Below are 24978 nucleotides of genomic sequence, written 5' to 3'. Positions count from 1 at the left end.
CGATTTAAATAAAAAAAAAATCAATAAAAATGATTTTTTCACCTTGTTTTCAAATCTCTCTTCTGTAGTATTCCTTTTTTAGACTTCCAAACTACGCTATGCGTAAGTGTCGTATAGAACGGCTATGTCCATCCGTCCGTCTGTCCATCTGTTAACAGGTATCAGAGCACAAACGATACGAGATATCGAGTTGTTTTCAATTGATTCAGTTCCCTAAGAATAAGTTCCATCTCCTCCATTCAAACCGGAAGTGGTTCAAGTTAGCCATTTCGGTTTTAACGTTTATCGCCATAGAACGAAAACGGTAGCAGATAGAAGTGTTTTTTGCAAACGATTCACGGTCTCAAGACGACATGCCACAACTAGCCGCAACATTACCAAAACCTGAAGAGGATCATATTTACTATGACTTCCGGTTTAAGGACTGATTCCATAGAGCAAAAACTGTAAAGGATATCAAGAAGCGACTCGGGGTCCCAAGAATAGGTTGAATCTCCTGCATTAACTCTCTATTCAAACCGGAAGTGGTAGAAGTCAACTGTTCCTGGTTTCAACGTTGGTCGCCATAGAAAAACTATAGTAGGTAGCCAAAAGCGGTTTTGCATCCATTGAACATCTGAAGAGAACATATCATTACCACCCATAATCCTTTACCAAACCGGAAGTTATTGAAATTTACTAGTACTCCCGGTTTCAATCCTTCTTTATAACACAAAAACAGTAAGACGTACCGAAAGCGATTTTTTGACTGATTGAGCGTCCCAAGATTAAGTTTTGTCTGTACTTTCGTCTATCTGTTCAAAACCGAAAGTGACGAAAATTTGCGATTTCCGGTTACAACTGATCGCATAATGGATAAAACTGAAATATCTAGCGACAAGCAGTTATTTAAAATGGAATCAGTACCGAATGTTTCACTTCCGATTTTATTCCTCTATTGCAACCGAAAGTGATAGCCTTCAATTAACACTTCCGGTTTCACTGTCGATGTCCATACAGCAAAAACAGTAGGAGGTAGCCAATAATGGCTTTTTGATATGGATTAAGCGTCCGAGAAATAGGTTCTATCTTTGATCTTATTACTCTATTCTAGTAGCTATAGATGTAGTACTTGAAGTATGAATTCTCATAGTTTGGAGGTCTACGGTAGTTTCACACTGTTAAACTAAATTCGCTTGTTTATATTTTATCTCTCTCTTTCTCGTAAATTTTCTTTTATTTTGAACACTTCTGTGTTCCACTATTTTCTTGTCTTCTTGAAGTATTTGATATTTTACTTGTTTTCTCTCTTGAACTAAAAAGTGGTTGAGAGTCGCAATTATAAATTATGAATTCTCCTACATCTACTATGAATGTTGGGTTGTACTTGACTTGCTGACATGATCAATTTGATTTTTTACATTATTGACAGTGGATTTCCACGTCCCTAATTGTATTCTCTTGTGTAGGAACTAGATACTTTTTAGGCCATTCTATTCCGAATGCTTTGAGTAGTTTTGATTTATTTTCTTGATGGAGCGTATATTTCTCAGAAACTTTATATGTTGTCTCTTTATATCATATTTTCAAATTAAAATCACCCTGTATTATCATGTCATGTCTGGCCATATTATCACATGTTTTTTCTAGCATACCGTAAAATACTTCTTTGTAGTTTTCTTCTAAGGGAACATGGACTGATATCATCGTAAATATTTGTAAACTTCCTTTAATTCCTCAGGTGCTTTTTTTATATTTATTTATTTTCCTAAGTCTGTTCTGTACTATGAAACCTGTTCCGAAGTCCTGTCCTTTTGGGCTTGTCCCAGAACATCTTATTTTCTTGTATTGCAGTGATGTAAATTTCGTGTCTGTTGGTTCTCTTACTAATACTTCAATTTTTCTGGATACAACGTAGTATCTACATTACACATTGTCAGTGTCAAGTCCTTCTCCTCCTGCCATCTCTTATCTCCTAAGGTGAACAGTTTAGTTTAACAATTTGAACTTTAGCAAGACAGGGCTCTTAGCCCTGCACCGAAACCCAACCTGAAGTGAAAGGAATTTCACTTAGCCTTTGTAGATTGCTATATTAACTACAAGACAATAGAGCAGTGCTGACGTGATCCGGCTCGAATTTCTTCGGTAAGTGTTACATCTACAGGCGTTCTCCTACCCACTACTCGAGGAGGAGTTTGGATTTTCCCATAGGCTTTACCAATTTAATAAAAAGATATTTACCATGCACACCTTCAGCAAGATGACACTTTTCAGACCTCCTACTAAGAGATCACGTAGGGTCTCAGCCACTGAAATGTCACGATTGAATTCCGCAAACTTTATTTTCTGGAAAGCTGATAACAAATGGAGTGAAATGTTTGAAAGCATGCAGTGAATTGAAGAGGGAGGAAATTACAAAATTCATCACCTAGATTACCCTTATATGCCAGTAAATTATGGCTCATTTAATACTATTTTAACCCCCACAAAGCTATGTAACCTACAGTACTCATTTCCTTCTGGAAGACTTTTGAGGTGCACTATTAACTTGACCTTAATATTTTACTGAAAAACCTAGAATAAAATCATAATAGTATATGACGGGTTTTCATTTACCTAGCAAACACCGGGAAAAGCATTTAAAATTGATCATTATTGTATTAACATACTATAAATAAAATATGACTTTTGGAAATTAGTGAAGTACGCTAGTGAGGAATTAAACTGCCGACAATTCAATAATATTGATAGATTTGTCGATTACATATAATACCACCGCCGAACCGTGTATTAACTTTGCGTAAGAGAAGTGTAACATTCACCATGTGGACATACCTGAATTGTAAATACAGAAGGTATCATATTGGACTTAACTAGAACGCATTGGCATCTGAGGAATGACCTAGGGCCACACACTTGCTGTCGCGAGCAGTAGGTGTCTGAAGTTAGGTGGGCAAGTCTCCTGCGTGACTGTCGCCAAATGGTGCCTAAGTAAAATCGTTGCTAGGAAGTGTGCCATGGCCTTTTTCCAAGCTTGTTTTTCCTACATATGCATAGTGAAGCAGCGTCGGAAATCGGGGCCCCTTACAGAAACCACACGCATATGGCGAAGTAGTCACCCACGGATAGTATCAGAAATAGCACTCCAATGAAAGTGAGATCTGCAGTACTGCATGGAATCCGCCGATTGGCGTGCCACGAAAATCCTCCAACCCAATGTGCAATGAATCAATCATCCTATTTGGCATCTTCCGCTGTGAACACAGCCTGACTGACCTCAACTGTGACACCTCAGTTTCAACGGCTCTGCCTGAGATGTGTCCGTAAGGCCTGCGTACACCACCTGCTTACGCGTCACATTAAGAACGAAAAACGAACTGCAGAAAACTATGAAAAGCACCTGGTGATGCCTAAATGGCATACAGTGTCACAGTGAAGCATATATCATCTCGGTGCATTCGGCGTCTCACCGTGTCAGTAATGCCAAGGGCGACTGAAACTTTGTTCGCCACTGCCAAAAGTGTGGGTTCATGGTTGTTACGGAATTCAGTTATGTGGGGAAGTTGTTGATACGCAAGGTTGATAAAAACGTAAAAGTAAACGCAATATACTTTCAGAAATCCATACTGAAACCTATCTTTCTGATCGATACTGAAACCTATCTTTCGCATAATTGTACGGTGTGGACGCCAACCTAGTACAAAGCATAACAATAAACGAAAGTAATAATAAACGAGTTCCTTTTTAGAACTAAAAATGTATGGAACTAACCCTGTATTAAACACTAGCTGAAATACTCATTCTTCGTATCGGTCAGGTAAAATGTCTATGTAAACAAAGTGAACAACGAAAGGAAAAAAAAAAAATATCGTTGATTTTCTACACCTTTTACATGTCCCGGTAAGCGCACCCTAAAACCCGCTGGTTCGAATAAATAAAAACTCTGGCCCTTAGCCGAAGAAAGCTGTATTTGGAAGTCAACGTCGGAGTATAACCACTCATCTCAGCAACCGCGAAAACTATGGATTTCATACAATCAATTTGGATTATTTTTACGTGTCTCGGTAAACGCTCCACAGGTGACCCCCGACCCGCATACAATGGTAGGTGAATTTGAAAGTCATCGCTAGTGGAAGTGTCACCATTGATCTCAGCGACCGCGAAAACTATGGATTTGATACAAATATCGGTCATTTTGGGCTATTTTTGATGTGTCTCGGTATCCCCCCCGCTGACTCCTGGCAGCATGCAATTGTAACTGAATTTGCAAGTCATCGCTAATGGAAGTGTCACCATTGATTTCAGCGACCGCGAAAACTATGAATTCAACACTAATATCGGTCATTTTCTACTACTTTTACATGTCCCGGTAAACGCCCCCTGAGACCCCCCTGGTTCGAATTTTGACTAAAACGTTTAACTCTGGTCTGGAGCCTGGACCAAGGTATTCGTGATTAAAATTTGGTAACTCTCGGTCAATTCGTCTGGTTCCCAAGCCGGTTCCGGTAAACGCCCCCCTGAGACCCCCTGGTTCGAAATTTGAAAAAAAAAAACACTTCATCTTGATCTGGGGCCTGGGCCAAGGTATCCCTGACCAAAATTTGTTAACTAGGTCCACTCGTCTGGTCCCCAGGCCGCACATAGACAAACACACAAACAAACTCATTATTTTATTTATATTAGAACAGAATTAGAATTAATCAGAGTATTTGTTGATACTTGAAATACTAGATATCTCCTGGAAAGAACGTGGGTGGATAAGCATAGTGAAATGGGCCCAGATGAATCTTCGGATGACAAGTGGGTTGTAGATAGGTACTCCCAAGATACATTAATCCCTCATGTTTCAAACTTCAACTCTCATTGGTTCATGAGAAATGGCGCAAAATCGGAGAAGTGGGAGTAATTTATTTCTCAAAAGTAGGTCGATCGATTTTGTTCAAACTTGGATGTATGTATAGGTGTATACAAGGGCTTTGTCTGAAAAAATTAACAGCTCCTCCCGACCATTTCCCCCCTCAAAAAAATTCGATTCAATATTTTGAGCCCGTTTTAACCTTTGATGGTCTGCCAGCACAATTGTGAAAAAATAAATTTTTGATGTTGCTTTAACCCTACAATGACACAAATTTTCTACATTGAATTCAAGTCATTTTAACCTCTTATCCTCAACCCTAAGTAATAGGTTTGTTTACGAAGCCTTGAAGAATACACATTATGTTCTATCAAAATCGGAAAATTTTTACAAGTTACTGCCAATCAGACACACAAACACAAATTTATTGTTATCCTATTTATAAAATAGTAGAAGCTCACGTTTGTTAACTTCAACAAAAACTGAATCCTGATTGTGGTGGCATACAGTGTAGACGCAAGCAAAGCATTTTTTTTCTTTCTTTGTTTCCCAAGTTTGAGAATGAAAGAACTTCCTTCATTGCCCTTGACCAATTTCACTCCCAAGCAACGCGTACAATTGATAAGCCTCAAACACACGCCATGTTTAATCAAAATTGATCAACTTTTACGAAAGTCACTATAGAAAATTGTTTCAATATTACATTATGCATATGACAAAACTCCCACTTTCAAATTTAACCCAAGCAAAGAGGTTGAAAGAAAATACCCGCTAAATTTCATCAAAACTGGTACGTTGTTAGAAAATTTACCGTCCAACTGAGACACACACACACATCGTGCCAAATCAGAGAAGCTCGCTTCAAAATTATACCTTTTTGTTTCCTGAGCGTGTTGCAACACTCAAATGTATACTTTCTAGCTTTCCTTTTACGACAGCTGCCGGTTGTCCAGCAAATGACATTTGGTACGAATTGCCCATGTGTGCAAGACATCCAGAGAACAAGTCCTCCCAAGTCAAGTGAGTATCTTTTGCCCCTGTGATTCGCACAAGCAAATCATCTAGCATCACATACCTACAGAAAAGGAAACATTTTCATCTTACATAAGCATATGGTTATCATGGAAAGTAGATAGTTATGAAAGTAAATCAACTAAAGCTTCTTTCTTAAAAGCGTGTGCATACATTTAAAAGGCAAAGTTGTTAAATACTTTAGAAATAGGCATGCAATGGATTCAAGAACATACATATTATTAGAAGAATGCCACTCAGTGTGGGCATACGAATTAACATACTATCTTCTTGAAATGAAATGAAATCTTTCAGGTTAACATCCTACGTTTGTGCCCTTTAAGCTAACGGAGACGGATAATTACGGCAACTGAATGATGATGGAAGAATTGGTGGAATGAGAACGTTGAAACAAACGGAAGTACACGAGAAAATCCATGGACACAATGTTGTCCAATACAAACTTACTTGTCCGGGGATAGAACCAGGAATCCCAAGCACCAAAGACAAGCACTCTACCACTGACCCACCGTGACGTCCCCTTACTATCTTCTTCAATGAACACTTACCAATTAAGAACAAAATGAATCTATGATCAAGTAAGTTTGTAGTGAACACCGTGTCCGTGGGCTTTCTCGGGGTACTCCCGTTTCCTCCCACATTATCTTTCCACCAATTCTTCCATCATCCACTTGCGTTAATCATCCATCTCCCTTAGCCTATAGGGCATAATCGTGAGACGTTAAACTGGAAGATTTAATTTCATTTACATGAACAAAATGAACATTGAAATACCTGATAGTTCTTTTTTTCCTACGATTGAAAAAACAATTAAATATTGTTACTTTTATGTATTATACCGGATATTTGAGATGAAATATCCAGTTGTTATGAATCACAAATGGCTGGAGATAAAAGGATGAAACAAACAATGAAACGGGAAATTGTCAGAGAGCGCAAAGAATTACGCGCTCTGCTTGCCTCACAGGGCACACTATCATGGGGCTCCGGGAATCACCCGACAATTTTAAGTGACACAATACCTTTAAGCAAAAATTTTATTTGACTGTAAGAATTCACATGATGGCCATTTCATAAATGGTGCTCCCACACGAAAAACTTTTTCATACAAAGCGTGTTTTTTTCTCCATGATCTAGATCATTTATCAAATTATACACCTTCCCATTTAAATTTTTTGGTAATCCCCCGGGAACCCATGATAGGGGCAAGTAGAACTTTCCATTCGATGAGCCTCGACATTTTCCTATTTCTCTTTTTGTTTCATCCTTTTATCTCCAACAGTTTGTGATTTGTAAGAACTGAACATTTTATGTCTATATGTAGATTGTTTGCCAAGCACCTTAATTTCCAGTTTCTCCTACCTGAATATCATTCACGTACACCTGTTGGTCATTAATCTGCTTCTATACCTGATCCCTTCCACCAATTCACCCTATAGTTTCGGAAGCCCAATGGCTAATAACTGTAAACACAAAAACTATTCCTGTAAACATGAATCTTTTACTATGCCATGCTAATCCAGTCAGTATTGTTCTTACCTTATACCCAAAATCCGTCTTTATATTGTCCTCTCACTTCCTTGTTTATCTACCTAAAGGTCCTTCCTCCACAGATTTTCCAACTCTAAATATCCCGTGAAGTATTCCCTATACGAGTGCCGTGTCCCACCCATCTCAGACCTCTTATTTTGATAGTGCATATGGCAGCCAGTAGCACAAGCCTTACTTTAATTACACGCTTGTTTTTAAACCAAATGTTTTCCTCAATACTCTGTTTTCGAAAACCCTCAGCATCTGTTTCTCTCTGCTTGCCACCGAACAATTCTAACATCCATACAATACAATATATACATACAATTCCAATACTCCGAATGAAATAATAATACAATATGAAAGACGAAGTCATGCCTTTATTTTTTTATTTTTTCCTATAATTTTGAATTCCTTAGATGTGGTACATCAAGAAGACAAAAGATACTCCGATGGTAGTGACATGCATTTCTCACACCTGTAGTATACATCGGTATAACTTTTTTGTGTTAGTCTCTTGTATTGATTATCTTAAGGTGGCACAGCGCTTAAAGAGAAATGTGACTTCCATTATTCGAGTATTCATTTTTAGCTCTTACAAGAGGCCCACACGGTTACTGCATGTACGTTATTTTTCCAGCATGCAAGAAAATTTAGGAGTACTGAACACATGTCACAACCAATCTCGATTTACAGCATTACGGAGTTTTGTTGTTTGTGAGTATGTACGATATAAGTACAAAATAAAAAAGAATGGAATGGACACAATAATGTTCGCCACAAGTAAATTTCATTAAACATTCGTAAAATATAGGATCACACAATACATAGCAGTTTTAGCAAAGTGAAATTTAGAACACTTCGTTTCTGCTCTCTTGCATTCGACTGATTCATTGATTTTTTCAGCACCAACTGCACAAAGCGAGATCCGAACCAATACTTGGGTCTGAATCTGAAGCAAGCAGTCTTACTGGGAATCGAATCTGGCACCACGCACACAGAAGATACATGCGTTAGCACTTGGCAGTGAAAAGACTCTCATGAACGGAAGAGATTGTCCGTCATTCCGGTACTAATTCAGCACGAAGCTCAGGAAAAAAAAAAAATGTAATAACCATTTGGCAGCTAAGTAAATTAATTGATCACAATTAAAACATACCTCCTACTTTGCTTGTCCTGTAGATTCTGACTTTTCACGTAATTTGTGAGCAACTTTCTAATTTCCTGCATTGGAAGACTATCACCTTTCCTGAAAATACATACAAGACATAAGGATAGTTCGCACACTAATACTACATAAAAAGCCAGTACTATCACAAAATCATATTCTACACCCATGATAATCCACTTTAATTTTTCAGTTCACAATCAGAACTTGTCTATACACCAAAACATATTAAATATTTAAGTCTTGATGACAAGCGTCTTTTGTAAAAGAAAAATAAAGTACATTTTCTACAAAAATTATCCTTTCCTTATGCTCAAATTGTTATAGTAAAATATATATCTAGTGTTATTTACTTGAAAAACACCCAGTATACCAGTCATGGTTTTGAGAGAAAAGGAACTTTCGTGAGCGTGGTATAGGTTCAATTATTCAAAAACGAAATTGTATTCAGACGAACAATAGTTCTCTTTTGAGACCACTGACATAAATTTTCAGAATTTCCAACAACATTCGTATATATATTCGAATGTTTTTCGTCATTTTTTAAGATTTTATCTTTTGCGTAGCGAACTGCTAAGCAAATTTAAATTTGCATCTCAATTTGTAGGGTTGTCTCGCATTTTACACAGCGAACATTATTATTATTATTATTATTATTATTATTTAGTTATACTATTCTTTTTCATGAAATAATATACAATTTTGTGGATCATAAGTATAATAATGAAAACCAAAGTAAAGGAAGTAGTAATAACAATTATATTTTTAAAAAGTTCCAACTTTGGTATTCTACAAGTTGTTCAAGCTCGTAACAGGTTTTCAATGTAACAATACGAAGTTGTTTATTAAGTTTTCAATCCGTAATGACTTCAAGAAACGAGGAATTGGAATTACGCTGTCCACCAAATGGACCTTCATTTTTACAATAAAAACAAAATAGCTTAATTTTCGCAAGTTTAGTTTTCTAACTCATGTTTATAACCAAATGCTCCTCGTGTCCAGTTTGTTTCGTCATATGTTAAACGTTTTAAATTGAACACCCATTTTCTTTCGTCATTTCAAAGCCAAACGGGAGTGTAGCAAATTAATATTTATTTCTGGATCAATACTATGAAACAAATACGGAAAGATAAGAAGCCTGAAAAGTATTGCTAAGGTGCAGTGTTTAGCTAGTAATCTAGTTCCTTAAGAGAGAGAGAGAGAGAAAAAAAAAAACTCGAGTCTTGGATTTCAAGAGCCCAATGTAGAATAGTGTCTAAGATTGTGTGTCTCTGTCGTCAATTCTACCAGAGCGTCGTTTGAGGAAGGGACGGGTTGGACATGTCCCACCCAATAATTTTCTTTGGTATATCTAAGGTTGCCAACTGGCAAGTATTTTACCAGTAGAGCAAAACCTTATTATGAAAAAACGGCCACTTGCACTGTATGAGCACTGTGGTGCCCAGTGTGTAAATCTAGTTATGAAGGACAGTGTTGATGCATCATGCACGATCAAAAACTGAATGCAGTAGATTAATGCGCTTTGCAAATATGTTCAGTCACTCTCCCAAAACAAAAACTTAATTCCATCATATTCGGGAACCAACTGGATGTGGTCCATTGAGAAAATTTTCGAGGATTCGTCCTCTGTCCCCAACTCGTTGGCTGTATAGAAAATACCACGATGAAGAAGCTATAAACAAATATGAAATAATAATGCAAACTCTGAAGGAATTAGTTGAAGGTATGTACGAGAAAGCAAGTGGTTTGCTTCAGAATTTATAAAAATGAAGTTAGTTGTGATTCTTGAATTTCTATCCTATCTCGAAATCTTTCAGTTTAACGACCCACAATTATGATTAAGGAGAGTGAATGATGATGGAAGAACTGGCGATTGAAAATGTGGGAGGAAACGAAAGTAGCCGAGAAAACTCACGGATACGGTGTTACGAACACCACGAACTTACTTGGCCGGGGATCCGACCAGAACCTCACGAACCAAAGGTAAGCGCTATACTACTAACCCACCGTGCCGTCTTGTATCCTATCTTCAATTCCTGGATAAAACATTTCAAAGAAAGACTGTTACTCTGTCAAAATTCCTAAAATTGTGGAATTGGTCTAAAGCGGCATTAGTGACCTGCGTTCTGAAGAAAAGTTTACTGCGATATTGGCGAATTGCGAGAAATAAATTAAACCTGAAATTCTTCCAGTAACCCTTCCAAGACTGAAGAAATGAAAGAAAAGACTTACAGGACCTCAACCTGCTCATGCATATAGATCTACAAGATTACTATACAAAAGAATACGACGAGATGATTGACTCAGCTCTCTTGGGATTAAAGTTTGACCAGCCAGAAATTAAGCAAGCTCTAATGATGGAAAATGTGCTACTAATGGGGAAGCACTGCGGTGATCTGAAGACATATCCGAAATAAACACATCTTTGTATTTACAGTTGAGATTGTTGTTGAGGAATGAAAATATTGCCAGTGTTAATACCGCAAATGTTGCTTTAACTGAAAAGAGCCTTTCAGAAAGAAGTTCAATTTCAAACATGTGTACATTTCTTTCACTGCTGCTGGTTTTACCATAAAAAGAGAAAGAAGTTTGTCTTCTTCACCTCTTGAAAACTATTATGCGTTCTACTATGACCTAGAATAGACTAAATCATGTTATAGCTTGCTATACTTATCAAGACCTTTTAGACACTGTTGATAACAAGAAAGTTGCTGCAATATTTGTTTCGAAGAATGACGAGAAAAGGACAGTTTTGTACTGGCATTAAGAAATGTGATTGATAACTTAGATGACTACCGTTTAGTCTTCTGGTAAGATAAATGATCCTATTGTATTGAATGTATATTATTGATATGAATAACATTGTTTTTCTTGTGGTAAGGCTTGGACTTTGCGTAAGTATTTGAAGGCAAAGCTACAATTTGATTTCGGAGGGGGTGATACCTTTTTTCAGAAAATATAGTTTTTTTCTAAGATTATTTTTTTTATTTATTTTTTTATATTATAATATAGAATTCTGAACATCTTTTTCGTATTTCGGTGGGCGCGAGGATGTATCTCCAAACTGCTCTCTAGGTTCACCCTTCGTGTACGAGTATACTTATACCTTTTTCTTTCGTTCAATACATGAGTTAGGATAAATCATTAAATTTCTTGTCAAATTTAACCAAACTAAACCAAACCATAGAGTTAATTTTAAAAATAACCTCTTCATGTGAAATGTAGGATGCCGCCCCGAATATTTAGACGCTAACGATGTCAGTGAATTATATGGCCAATTTTCAGTAATTTAGTTTGTGATCTGTAGCAGAGTATGTTCTTGAGATACCACAAGGAAAATGTCGGGTTTCCAGGAAGACTGATCACTGAGCTTAAGCTGTATGTGAAATCTAGAGAGAACTGTTCTGTCATCAAATCAAGACAATGATATTTTGCTTTCTGTTGTAAGAATAGCCCACTTCGGTAATAAATTGTGATCATACATGATAGTATTTTGCGATATTTCGTTTACATCGTGTTTTTAGAATCGTGTAGCAAACTGTGATGCGATACCGCTTAAATAACACGCCATTATATACATCTTATTAAGAAAACATATATTACATTAAAAGATCAACACTGTGATTACTGGCACATTTCGCAGCAAAAAACCTGCAACATGAGCATGTAAGTTTATTGTGAAAATACGCCTAACAGCACAGGGAATCAACATAACGCCTAAGTGCCACAAATCACGCCAGAAGAAACCTCGGCGTCCTCCCCTGCACACTTATTTTAGAGCAAAAGACTTCGTCGTTTCACAATAAACTTAAATGCTCATGTTGCAGTTTTTTTTTTTTTTCTGTGAACTGTACAATAACTAAATCATTCAGTCACTCTATGACCTATGCAATCAGCAGATTCAATGCCACATTCGCAAAAGCTCTTCACTGACTTCTGCTCTTAGCCAAGTGCATCCAGTTTCTACTTTGTATTCCCACTTCTGTGAGATCTATTTTAATACTGTCATCTCTCTGTAATTAGATCTTACTTTTATTTTGTTTACTTTTTATTGAGTTTCCAGTTAAAATTTTGAAAGCATTCCTACATTCATCCCTTCTAGATACACGGCCTGCCCATCTGAGCCTCCTAGGCTGAACGACACTAACAATGTTAGGCAAACGATATAAATTATGTAGTTCCTCGTTACGAAGGTTCCCGCCATTCCTCGTTCCCGTTCCTCTTGAACCTGTATTTGCCTCAGGATTTTATTTTCAAATACTAACAGTCTGCGTTATTTCCTCACAGTAAACAACCATGTTCTGCAACTATGCGACACAACAGGCATGATTCTAGTTTTACATATATATATTTTATGCTTTAGGTGTTTAAACAGAATTCCCAAAAACAAGAAAGAGTTTGGCCTGAATAACACAAATTCCTTGCTTTCAGTCGGCATTTAATTTCTTCGTGGATACGGTTTTGGTCTGTTAATGTTTTACTACTACAATATATTACCATTAATATATTTAGTTTTTCCCCGAAGCCTTCGAACCGCTGTACATTGTTGGTTAAAACCATGCTTAATTAAAAGCTCTTGTTTGCATTTAAATTTATTTTCCATTATTCACGCCCACAAACCACTCCAAACTTGTTATTATGTTTCCGTAATCACTCAAGGACTTCGTTATACATAACACTATGTTGATTTCAATCATTCAGTAAAAAGAGATAACGCAGGTAGTGACATATTAGCGTAACGGTTCGCTATTGGGAATAGCGTGACGCACAAACTATCACGTTCACCTTTTATTGTTAGGATATTCTTAATTATCAGTTGTGGAAGTGCAAATATGTTCAATAAATGAAACTGTCTTAGGGAAAAAAAAAAATATAATACTGGATTAAACAAATATTTTTCCTTGGTGTCTCTTTGTACAGTCCGCAGCAAAAAAAAAAAAAAAAAAACCTGCAACATGAGCATTTAAGTTTATTGTGAAACGACGAAGTCTTTTGCTCTAAAATAAATGTGATGGGGAGGACGCCGAGGTTTCTCCTGGCGTGATTCGTGCCACTTAGACGTTATGTTGATTCCCTGTGCTGTTAGGCGTAGTTTCACAATAAACTTACATGCTCATGTTGCAGGTTTTTTTGCTGCGGACTGTATTATCTGTCAGGAAAATAAATGTACACCTATTTTTCAAGTCTGGCATTCCTGCCCTCCATCCGTGGAGAGTATGAGAATTAAATCAATCAAATATTTAAGTGAGGAGCAAAAAGAAAAGTTTAATCTGAATAAGACATTGCAAGGGGCACAAGCTGTGAATACGAATAGTGCATAGTGTAAATAAAGGACGACACCGAAAGAGAAAGCCAGAAACAGCTGTTAAACTTAGAAAACAGAGTAAAAATTGTCGAAGTGGGAACATAAAACACAAACACAACAAATACGCCGACAACTAAACGTTCACCATGCCATGATCTTGGTGTAATGGTTAAGGTGCTGACTTACAAATGCAAAGGTCCCCGGTTCGGATCCCCGTCAAGGACATTTTTAATAACTTTTGTTGATAATACATACAGCTCATGAGAGGTAAAAGAAATCGTATTTAGTTTTTCGTAGTAATTATTATTGATAATGTTTAGTACTGATAATACTTTTTGTCTTTGCGTATTGCTTTTATTCTTTTCTTCATTTCGAAAGAGAAGAATATCCGAACAAATGCCACCAAAATTTCTCTTATTTTGAATGTAAACGCCATTTGCGATTAGTGAAGAATCAAAATTGAACGTTCCAAAGTAGCTGCAAAAAGTAAAAAGAAAAACATGGAAATGGACCGTACTCATGGTTACTAAAAATACAATTTCTACATGCCTTACACCTCCCGACCACATTTCTACGTTAGCAAGTAAGATGCTTGTGTTTAGGTTAGGCTTGTCAATACGTTTTGCAAAGGGGCCCGGTTTAGCTCTGACGCACCACAGGTGCGAGAAGGGAGCAAAACACTTATTCTCTCTCCCTGTGTGTGTCTATTTATCTATCTATCTGTATATATATAACGTTATTTGTGAATGTCATAACCACCCTAATTTTCAGCGGATTGAGACGAAACTTGGCACAAACATTAATTGTTGAAATATCCTGATGAGTTCGTTAACCAGAATAATCAGATGAAAATGTTCAAAATGGCGGCCCTTCAAACTCTTAAAAAGTTCCAAGGGAAAAAAATTTCGCCCATAAATAGGTATTCAGAAAGATTGAATAACTTTTCCTCTTTTACTGAAATATTTGTGTGCAGGGACTTATCCTCTTTTATTGAAATATTGGACCCGATTAATTGCCTAAAGAAGGTTCACGCTCTTTCGCTACGGTCAGGCTTTTTTTTCTTTTTGCAGGAGGGGGTTATTTCCTATCGGAATAAGATGATTATTAGTGATGATATGGAATTACACATTGAAAGTGAAGTAACTTGTGAAACGTGGTATTTGAAAGAATAATATAATAAATGTGCTTTCCTCTAACACAGAGAACTGTAAATCATATATTTCGAGTTCGGGAGCGTGAATGGCGAGAAGTGTTATTTGATTTGCTTTTTAGTAACACTTTGCAATACAAATAAAGGTAGGCAACATTAGTGGTAAGTAAAATAATAATAATAATAATAATAATAATAATAATAATAATAATAATAATAATAGTAATAATAAGTGTTGTTTGTGGCAAGGCAATATCTTTCTCAATTCTTCTTCAAATGTAATTATTGTAACGCCATATCTCCCTTACAAACAAAATATTAGCAATTTATATCGAGAGAACGGGAAATTGTAGTGATGGGAGCAACGTTGTCAGTATGCACTCATCGTACTCAGAAAAATAAGCGATTTCAATGCAAAATGAACGAAGTGTCATTGTCGTGGGTAGTCATGGGGCCAGGGCAGAGCCCTCTTAGGGATGGGACCAACGTTGGACACCGTGGACCCATAAAGCGCATCGAAAAAATTAGGGGGCGGACGCCAGCCAGCCTTACTTATTTCTACATAATAATATAAAATTATGTTGTCGAAATACACACACGAGTTAGCTACTAATATTTATTATTATTATTATTATTATTATTATCGACAGCGTCTTTTCATTACGTGAGCATGTTTGACATGAAGCCAAAGACAAGATCCATCTTTCGTAGAAAGAATAAAATAGTCAGTTACTTTAACTGTGAGCGACAGCGAAAAATACGAAAAGAGTGACTACCTGGAATAATACTTTCTCTCAAATGGATAAAGAATCAAGCCGAGATAGATTCGAACTCGCATGGACGGCTTGAGAAGCCAGTGCTTTGTCCACTTTTTTTTTTAACTGACTCACCGAACGTGTTTCAGTAACTTACTTATTGCTAATTTTACTTGCTTCACTCGTTTAACTTGCTTTTTCTAATAACTTATAACGACAGGAACGCGAACACAGAAACATCGAGAACAGTTAAAAATAATAGATTCTCTCCTGCAAAACGGAAACTATTGGCATCAGAAATATTTATCTACGAGGCATGCGCAGTAGTATATTTCAGAATAGTTACCGTTTAGTTCAGTAAACGAAGAATGGGGTATAAAAAAGCAAATATGTCGCGTCAACGAGATCGACCAGTGTTGACAGAAGCGGAAGCAGTTGTGCAGTAATACAACAACTTGGTTAAATTGATAATTGGTTCTTTATTCTGTAGTAGATCGTATAACAACTTTACGGGAGAGCAGACTTACTGACTCTATCATATAGTAAGCTTAGTAACACGATCATATAGACACAAATGGATGTAACTGTGAGTACTACAAGTTGGATTTAACGAATGCCGTTTAGATATTCAGTGGTTTGCAGGGTTGTATAAGACACAATACAATTCTTCATACCTCAGCTTCCAGTAGCTAGATACATGCAATTATTGGTTAGATACTGAAACTGCTGTCGAATTTTAATGCATGACGTATTGCAGGATACAAAATGCTTTGCATTACTTGTTTGTTTGAAGACAGCTACTAGCTTAGTGTTCTGAAAGGTTGTGTATAAACTAGGGATAGCCAATTCCGTAATTATTACATTTCGGACTCCCGAAAGTAAAACCGGACAAATTCCGGAATTCGGAAAATTCCGATTTTGGAATAATTCCGGAATTCGGAAAGATCCGGAATTTAGAAATTTCTGATTTCGTTAACATTCTGAAATTCGAAAAAATCCGGATTTTTTTTCAAAATCCGGAGATTTTCTTAATTCCGGAATTTTCTAAATTCCGGATTCTTTCCGAGTTCCGAAATTCTTCTGAATTTCCGGAGTTTAACTGAATTCCATAATTTTCCGAAAACCGGAAAGTGAAAGTTCCGCTTCCGAAAAATGAAATTATTTTGGTTAATATGAATGGTGGCGGAAATAAGTCTTTGACCAGGTAATGGCGACTGCTTTGAAAGAAATGGAGAGTATGAAAATTCAATCTGTTATATTTGTAGTTTCGTGTGGAGAAGAAATAAACTTTGAACCAACGGTTCAAGAGCAACTCAAATTATTAATGTTAACGACTTCATAAAAGAAATACGAAAGACATTTTGAATCGAAGAAAAGTAACACACAAGTTTGCAAGCGGAGACAAAGAAACCTAACGTAACTAGTACCAGACTAAAAACGAATCATTTACCGCGTAGCGATCGCGGTCCATTGGTCAAGGTGCACGGTTTTTTTTTTTTTTAGTTTAGTTTAGGATTTTTGATGTCGGTTGATCCGCGATAACATACGTTTTATTATATTCAGATATTTGAATACTCGGATCATATGCCTTACTGTTGCGTGATATTCAGTTATATTTATTAAAGTTACTTTCCTTAAAACAAACAGTAGAATACTTCCTACATGAAACTTCAATGGAACGTTCTGGTTTAAAATGTTGGTAGTTGCAAAGGTGTCTTGAAGGTACGGAACCCTTTCCCCGAAATCTCTACTTTTAAGTAAGTTTTGCCAAATTTCAGGGCAAGTTTAAAACTTTTAATATTATTATTATTACTATTATTATTATTATTATTATTATTATTATTATTATTATTATTATATCAACACCGTGTATAATCTTTAAAAGATATACGGTTTGTATCTGAATAGTAAAAGCTAATTGACTGTCGATCTCGGCGTCAAGAAGTCTTCACGAGGCAAGGACATCGGTCACGTTCTTGGTTTGAGTTCCGAAGGGGCAAGTATTCGGGCTCGAGCCAAAAATTGTTAAAAGTTATAGCCTTCAGCCAAACATGTTCAAAACAGCTGGGACCGGGTTTAGGTTCCTCAACGGCTCGAGCGGCTCGGCTTACAGCTCATTCACTATCAAACCGAACCGAGAAGTGAGCCGAGCCAACAGCTTACCCAACTGAGCCGATTTGAGACATCGGCTTAGTTGAGCTGTGTCGAAACGTGCCGATGGACTAGTTTCAACTTAGCTGGCTCGAACCGGTTCACATGAGCCGAGTAGGTGACCCATCCCAACCGAGAAAGCTCGACCCATCGGCTCAATTGAGCTGAGTCGATGGCTCGTTCCAACTGGGCCGGCTCGGGTCATCCCAACCGAGCCGACTCGAGCTGTTCGCTCAGTTGATACGAGAAAAGCCGGTTGATATCACAACCAGGGTTGGTCTTCTGCTTGGGCTCAAGAATTCGACCGTGCAGCCTTGATTTTAAGAACTACAGTATATACTTATGTTAATGATTACGACATTTGAGGCTATCTCGTAATAATAATTAAAAAAAAAAACTCTTGTCTTCTCGTTATCTAGACGAGACACTCTAAAATTGCCCCACGAGATGCACTAAAATTACGAGACGAGGCGCACTAAAAGTATTCCACGTTACTGCTTACATTTCTCATGGCTTTCGCTTTCCAGTCTAATCAGGCCATTATTTCAAAACGAGTTAAAACGAGCTGTACGAGCGAACGAGCCATTATCAAACTCGATCTCGAAAACAGCGACTTGACTCGGAACTCAACTCAAGAAAATTACCTTTGACTCGACTCGAATTGAACTCGAGTCGAGTCGAATTTTGGCTCGACTCGTGCTCATTCCTATTCGTATTTGTATTTTATATTTCCACTTCAACAATTTCTACTCTCTTTTCTCCGTTTACCTGCTGTTTCTGGATTTCTCTTTCAGTGTCGTCCTTTATTTAGACCATGCACTATTCTTATTCCCAGTTTGTGACCCGCTTTAATGTCTTATTCAGTTTAGGATTTTCTCCTTACCTTGACTTAACATGTGATTGATTTAATTCGCACTTTCCGCACAGGAGCAATGAAAATTTATTATTATTATTATTATTATTATTATTATTATTATATTATTATTATTATTATTATTATTATTATTATTATTATACTATTGAACTTGCACGGCGAAATTACTGTAAAATACGATATCATTTCTGTAATTTTACTCCATTGTATGTTATTTAGTTTATTAATGGGCACTAAATTGTCTCCAGATCAACGAATAAATTAAGTACGGCATGCACTTTGGTGGAAATATCATTACAGAAACATTATTGGTTCGTTCCAAACATGTTCATGTAATGATATTTCCACGAAAGTGCATGCCGTTCGTTGATCTGGAGACAATTTAGTGCCCATTAATAAACTAAATAACATAGAATGGAGTAAAATTACAGAAATGATATCGTATTATACAGTAATATCGCCGTGCAAGTTCAGTATAATAATAATAATAATAATAATAATAATAATAATAATAATAATAATAATAATAATAACAAATTTTCATCGGTCCTGCGAGGAAAGTGAGAATTAAATCAATCATATGTGTAGTCAAGGTAAGGAGAAAAGCCTAAACTGAATAAGACAATGAAGCGGGTCACAAGCTGGGAAGAAAAATAGTGCATGTTCTAAATAAAGGACGACACCGAAAGAGAATTCCAGAAACAGCAGGTAAACGGAGAAAAAAGCGTAGAAATTGTTGAAGTGGAAACATAAAATACCAATACGAATAGGGATGAGCACGAGTCGAGCCAAAATTCGACTCGACTCGAGTACAATTGGAGTCGAGTCAAAGGTAATTTTCTTGAGTTGAGTTCCGAGCCAAGTCGCTGTTTTCGAGATCGAGTTTCGAGTTGAGCTAAGTTTGGTAATGGCTCGCTCGCTCGTTCAGTTCGTTTTAACTCGTTTTGAAATAATGGCCTGATTAGACTGGAAAGAGAAAGCCATGAGAAATGTAAGCAGTAATGTGGAATACTTTTACTGTTGCTCACGACAGGGGTGCGTCTTGTCTCGTAATTTTAGTGCATCTCGTGGGGCAATTTTAGTGTATCTCGTCTCGTCTAGATAACGAGAAGACAAGAGTTTTTTTATTATTACGAGACAGCCTCAAATGTCGTAATCACCAATATAACTATATACTGTAGTTCTTAAAATCAAGGCTGAGACCTGCACGGCTGAATTCTTGAGCCGAAGCAGAAAACCAACTCGGGTAGTGATATCAATCGGTTCGTCTCGTATCAACTGAGCGAACAGCTCGAGTCAGCTCGGTTGGGATGAGCCGTCGGCTCGGCCCAATTGAGCCGATGGGTCGAGCTTTCTCGGTTGGGATGGGTCACCTACTCGGCTCATGTGAACCGGTTCGAGCCAGCTAAGTTGAAACTAGTCCATCGGCATGTTTCGACTCAGCTCAACTAAACCGATGGCTCAAATAGGCTCGGTTAGGTTGAGCTGTTGGCTCGGCTCACTTCTCGGTTCGGTTCGATAGTGAATGAGCTGTAAGCCGAGCCGCTCGAGCCGTTGAGAAGCCTAAACTCGGTCCCAGCTGTTTTGCACATGTCTGGCTGAAGCATATAACAAATTTGGCTCGAGCCCGAATACTTGCCCCTTCGGAACTCAAACCCAGAACGTGACCGATGTCCTTGCCTCCTGAAGACTTCTCGACAACCGAGATCGACAGTCAATTAGCTTTTACTATTCAGATACAAACCGCATATCTTTTAAAGATTATACACGGTGTTGATATAATAATAATAATAATAATAGTAATAGTAATAATAATAGTATTAAAAGCTTTAAACTTGCCCTGAAATTTGGCAAAACTTACTTAAAAGTAGAGATTTCGGGGAAAGGGTTCCGTACCTTCAAGACATACCTCTGCAACTACCAACATTTTAAACCAGAACGTTCCATTGATGTTTCATGTAGGAAATATTCTACTGTTTGTTTTAAGAAAAAATAACTGTAATAAATATAACTGAATATCACGCAACAGTAAGGCATATAATAAACTAATTTTTAGGATATGGAGAGGTAAATATAAAAGCTTTGCTACAAAATACCTACACAGAGCATAATTCAATGAGCTCTGAAATAGAATGTAACGAAATAGCCTTATAGATTCAGTACACAGAGCAATTGTTAGTTAAAGAATGGACATACACTATTTCGGGAGTCGAGACAAGACGGGAAATGTTTACGATATCTTTCTTCTCGTCTCGATTCACATCTCCAAAGAGAGACGAAAATTTTGAGTTAGCCTTGACCTGTCTTGAATGTAAATTGTTAATTCTTATGTTATTTTATTTATTTTAGAAACAAGATGAGAAATTCCTCTTCTCGTGAGCAACATTAAACCAAACCGATATATTCTTTCGAAATGTCACGTTTCTGCTTGTAATGGCATGACCTGAGCGATAATTAGCTCCTAACTTTTAATCTTCTACAAGACAATAATAATCATTATTAGTTTATTATTATTACTATTATTATTCCTGAAGATTTGATAGTTCAAGTATTGAAACATCCGAGTATTCAAATATCTGAATATAATAAAACGTATGTTATCGCTGATCAATCGCCATCAAAATCCTAAAGTAAAAAAAAAAAAATTACAACGTGCATTCAACAAGCACCTCGACCACTGAACAGCGATCGCTACGCGGTAAACGATTCGTTTTTAGGTTGGTTACGTTAGGTTTCTTTGTCTCTGCTTGCAAACTTGTATGTTATATTTCTTCGATTCAAAATATCTTTCGTCTTTCTTTTATGATGTCAGCAAAGTTTACATTAATAACTTGAGTTGTTCCTAAACCGTTGGTTCACAAGTTTGTTTCTTCTCCACACGAAACTACAAATATGACAGATTGAATTCTTATACTCTCCATTTCTTTCAAAGCAGTCGCCATTACCTGATCAAAGACTTATTTCCGCCACATTTCATATTAACCAAAATAATTTCATTTTTCGGAAGCGGAACTTTCACTTTCCGGATTTCGGAAAATTATGGAATTCAGTTAAACTCCCTAATTCAGAAGAATTCCGGAACTCGGGAAAAATTCGGAATTCAGAAAATTCCGGAATTGAAAAAAACTCCGGATTTTGAAAAAAAATCCGGATTTTTTCGAATTCCGGAATGTTAACGAAATCAGAAATTTCTAAATTCCGGAATTATTCCAAAATCGGAATTTTCCGAATTCCGGAATTTGTCCAGTTTTACTTTCGGGAGTCCGAAATGTAATAATTCCGGAATTGGCTATCCCTAGTTTATACACAACCTTTCAGAACACTGAGCTAGTAGCTGTCTACAAACAAACAAGTAACGCAAAGCATTTTGTATCCTGCAATACGTCATGTATTAAAATTCGACAGCAGTTTCAGTATCTAACCAGAAATTGCATGTATCTAGCTACGGGAAGCTGAGGTATGAAGAATTGTATTGTGTCTTATACAACCCTGCACACCACTGAATATCTAAACGGCTTTCGTTAAATCCAAGTTGTAATACTCACAGTTACATCCATTTGTGTCTATATGGTCGTGTTACTAAAGCTTACTATATGATAGAGTCAGTAAGTCTTTCTCTGCTCTCCCGTAAAATTGTGATACGATCTACTACAGAATAAAGAACCAATTATCAATTTAACCAAGTTGTTGTATTACTACACATCTGCTTCCCCCTCTGTCAACTCTAGTCGCTCTCGTTGACTCGACATGTTTGCATTTTTATACCCCTTTCTTCGTTTACTGAACTAACCAGCAACTATTTTGAAATATACTACTGCGCATGCCTCGTAGATAAATATTTCTGATGCCAATAGTTTCCATTTTGTCCATGGAATGTTCTTTTTCTTATTCCCAGCTTGACCCTTTTATTACATTATATGAAGAGCATGTAGGTCTAAATACCTCATGTATTACATAGAATAAAGGTTTAACTCTTCCAGCAAAGAAGAAACATGTGATCATAGTATACAACCAACAGAAGTGATAGCTGGCAATATAGTGGTCGTAATCCCTAACGACACAGAAAGTGAACTATACCCTCCCTGCTGGTCTACTGGCTAACATGTGCGGCTTTGGTGTATGGTGTCCCGGGTTCGATTCCCGGCGGGAGAGGATCTACGATTTTTAACTGTTCTCGATGTTTCTGTGTTCGTGTTCCTGTCGTTATAAGTTATTAGAAAAAGCAAGTTAAACGAGTGAAGCAAGTTCGGTGAGTCATTTAAAAAAAAAAAAGTGGACAAAGCACTGGCTTTTCGCGCCGTCCATGCGAGTTCGAATCTATCTCGGCTTGATTCTTTATCCATTTGAGAGAAAGTATTGTTCCAGGTAGTCACTCTTTTCGTATTTTTCGCCGCCGTTCACAGTTAAAGTAACTGGCTATTCTTATTCTTTCTACGAATGATGGATCTTCTCTTTGGCTTCATGTCAAACATGCTCACGTAATGAAAAGACGCTGTCGATAATAATAATAATAATAATAATAATAATAATAATAATAATAATAATAATAATAATAATAATAAATATTAGTAGCTAACTCGTGTGTGTATTTCGACAATATAATTTTATATTATTATGTAGAAATAAGTAAGGCTGGCTGGCGTATGCCCCTAATTTTTTCGATGCGCCTTATGGGTCCACGGTGTCCAACGTTGGTCCCATCGCACTATCACCTCCTGTTCTCTTGATATAAGTTATCGACATTTTGCTTAAAGAGGGCTCTGCCGTGGCGCCATGACTACCCATGACAATGACTCTTCGTTCATTTTGAATTGAAATCGCTTATTTTTCTGAGTACTATGAGTGCATACTGTCCAACGTTGCTCCCATCACTATACAATTTCCCGTTCTCTCGATATAAATTGCTAATATTTTGTTTGTTAGGGAGATATGGCGTTACAATCATTACATTTGAAGAAGAATTGAGGAAGATATTGCCTTGCCACAAACAACACTTATTATTATTATTACTATTACTATTATTATTATTATTATTATTATTATTATTGTTGTTGTTGTTTTACTTACCACTAATGTTGCCTACCTTCATTTGTATTACAATGTGTTACTAAAAAGAAATCAAATAACACTCCTCGCCATACACGCTCCCGAACTCAAAATACATGAGTCCCGGGTTCGATTCAAGGCGGGAGCTCATGTGGTTCGGATTCCACGTTAATCAGTAGGTCCACGTCTCATATAGCCTTGCTGCTGAACGGGGCGTTAAACTCAAAATCAACTCAACTCAACTCGAAATACATGATTTACAGTTCTCTGTGTTAGAGGAAAGCACATTTATTATATTATTCTTTCAAATACCACGTTTAACAAATTACTTCATTTTCAATGTGTAATTTCATATCATCACTAACAATCATCTTGTTCCGATACGAAAATAACCCCCTCCTGCAAAAAAGAAAAAAAACGAAGCGAAGCCTGACCGAAGCGAAAGGGCGTGACCTTCTTTAGGCGATTAATCGGGTCCAATATTTCAATAAAAGAGGATAAGTCCCTGCACACAAATATTTCAGTAAAAGAAGAAAAGTTATTCAAACTTTCTGAATACCTATTTATGGGCGAGATTTGGTTCCCTTGGAACTTGTTAAGAGTTTGAAGTGCCGCCATTTTGAACATTTTCATCTGGTTATTCTGGTTAACGAACTCATCAGGATATTTCAACAATTAATGTTTGTGCCAAGTTTCGTCTCAATCCGCTGAAAATTAGGGTGGTTATGACATTCACAAATAACGTTATATATATATAGATAGATAGATAAATAGACACACACAGGGAGAGAGAATAAGTGTTTTGCTCCCTTCTCGCACCTGTGGTGCGTCAGAGCTAAACCGGGCCCCTTTGCAAAACGTATTGACAAGCCTAACCTAAACACAAGCATCTTACTTGCTAACGTAGAAATGTGGTCGGGAGGTGTAAGGCATGTAGAAATTGTATTTTTAGTAACCATGAGTACGGTCCATTTCCATGTTTTTCTTTTTACTTTTTGCAGCTACTTTGGAACGTTCAATTTTGATTCTTCACTAATCGCAAATGGCGTTTACATTCAAAATAAGAGAAATTTTGGTGGCATTTGTTCGGATATTCTTCTCTTTCGAAATGAAGAAAAGAATAAAAGCAATAC

At 36.9% G+C, this 24978-nt stretch overlaps 1 protein-coding gene across 2 annotated transcripts in view; it reads right to left on the bottom strand.

Annotated features, from left to right (window-relative positions):
• eIF2D (eukaryotic translation initiation factor 2D) overlaps positions 1–24978 on the bottom strand; it is a 58225-nt gene that overhangs the window by 18000 nt on the left and 15247 nt on the right. For both annotated transcript variants that reach the window (XM_081762007.1, XM_081762008.1), the window contains exons 3-4: positions 8556–8645; positions 5708–5909 (exon numbers count right to left, since the gene is read on the bottom strand). In XM_081762007.1, the coding sequence (XP_081618133.1) occupies positions 5708–5909; positions 8556–8645 (292 nt within the window). The remainder of the gene's footprint in view (positions 1–5707; positions 5910–8555; positions 8646–24978) is intronic.

The sequence above is a fragment of the Thermobia domestica genome, chromosome 6 (genome assembly GCF_964235325.1).
Source record: "Thermobia domestica chromosome 6, izTheDome1.hap1.1, whole genome shotgun sequence".
NCBI classification, from domain to species: domain Eukaryota; kingdom Metazoa; phylum Arthropoda; class Insecta; order Zygentoma; family Lepismatidae; genus Thermobia; species Thermobia domestica.
Note: the sequence above shows the minus strand (reverse complement) of the source record. Positions and strands in the feature narration are given on the sequence as shown.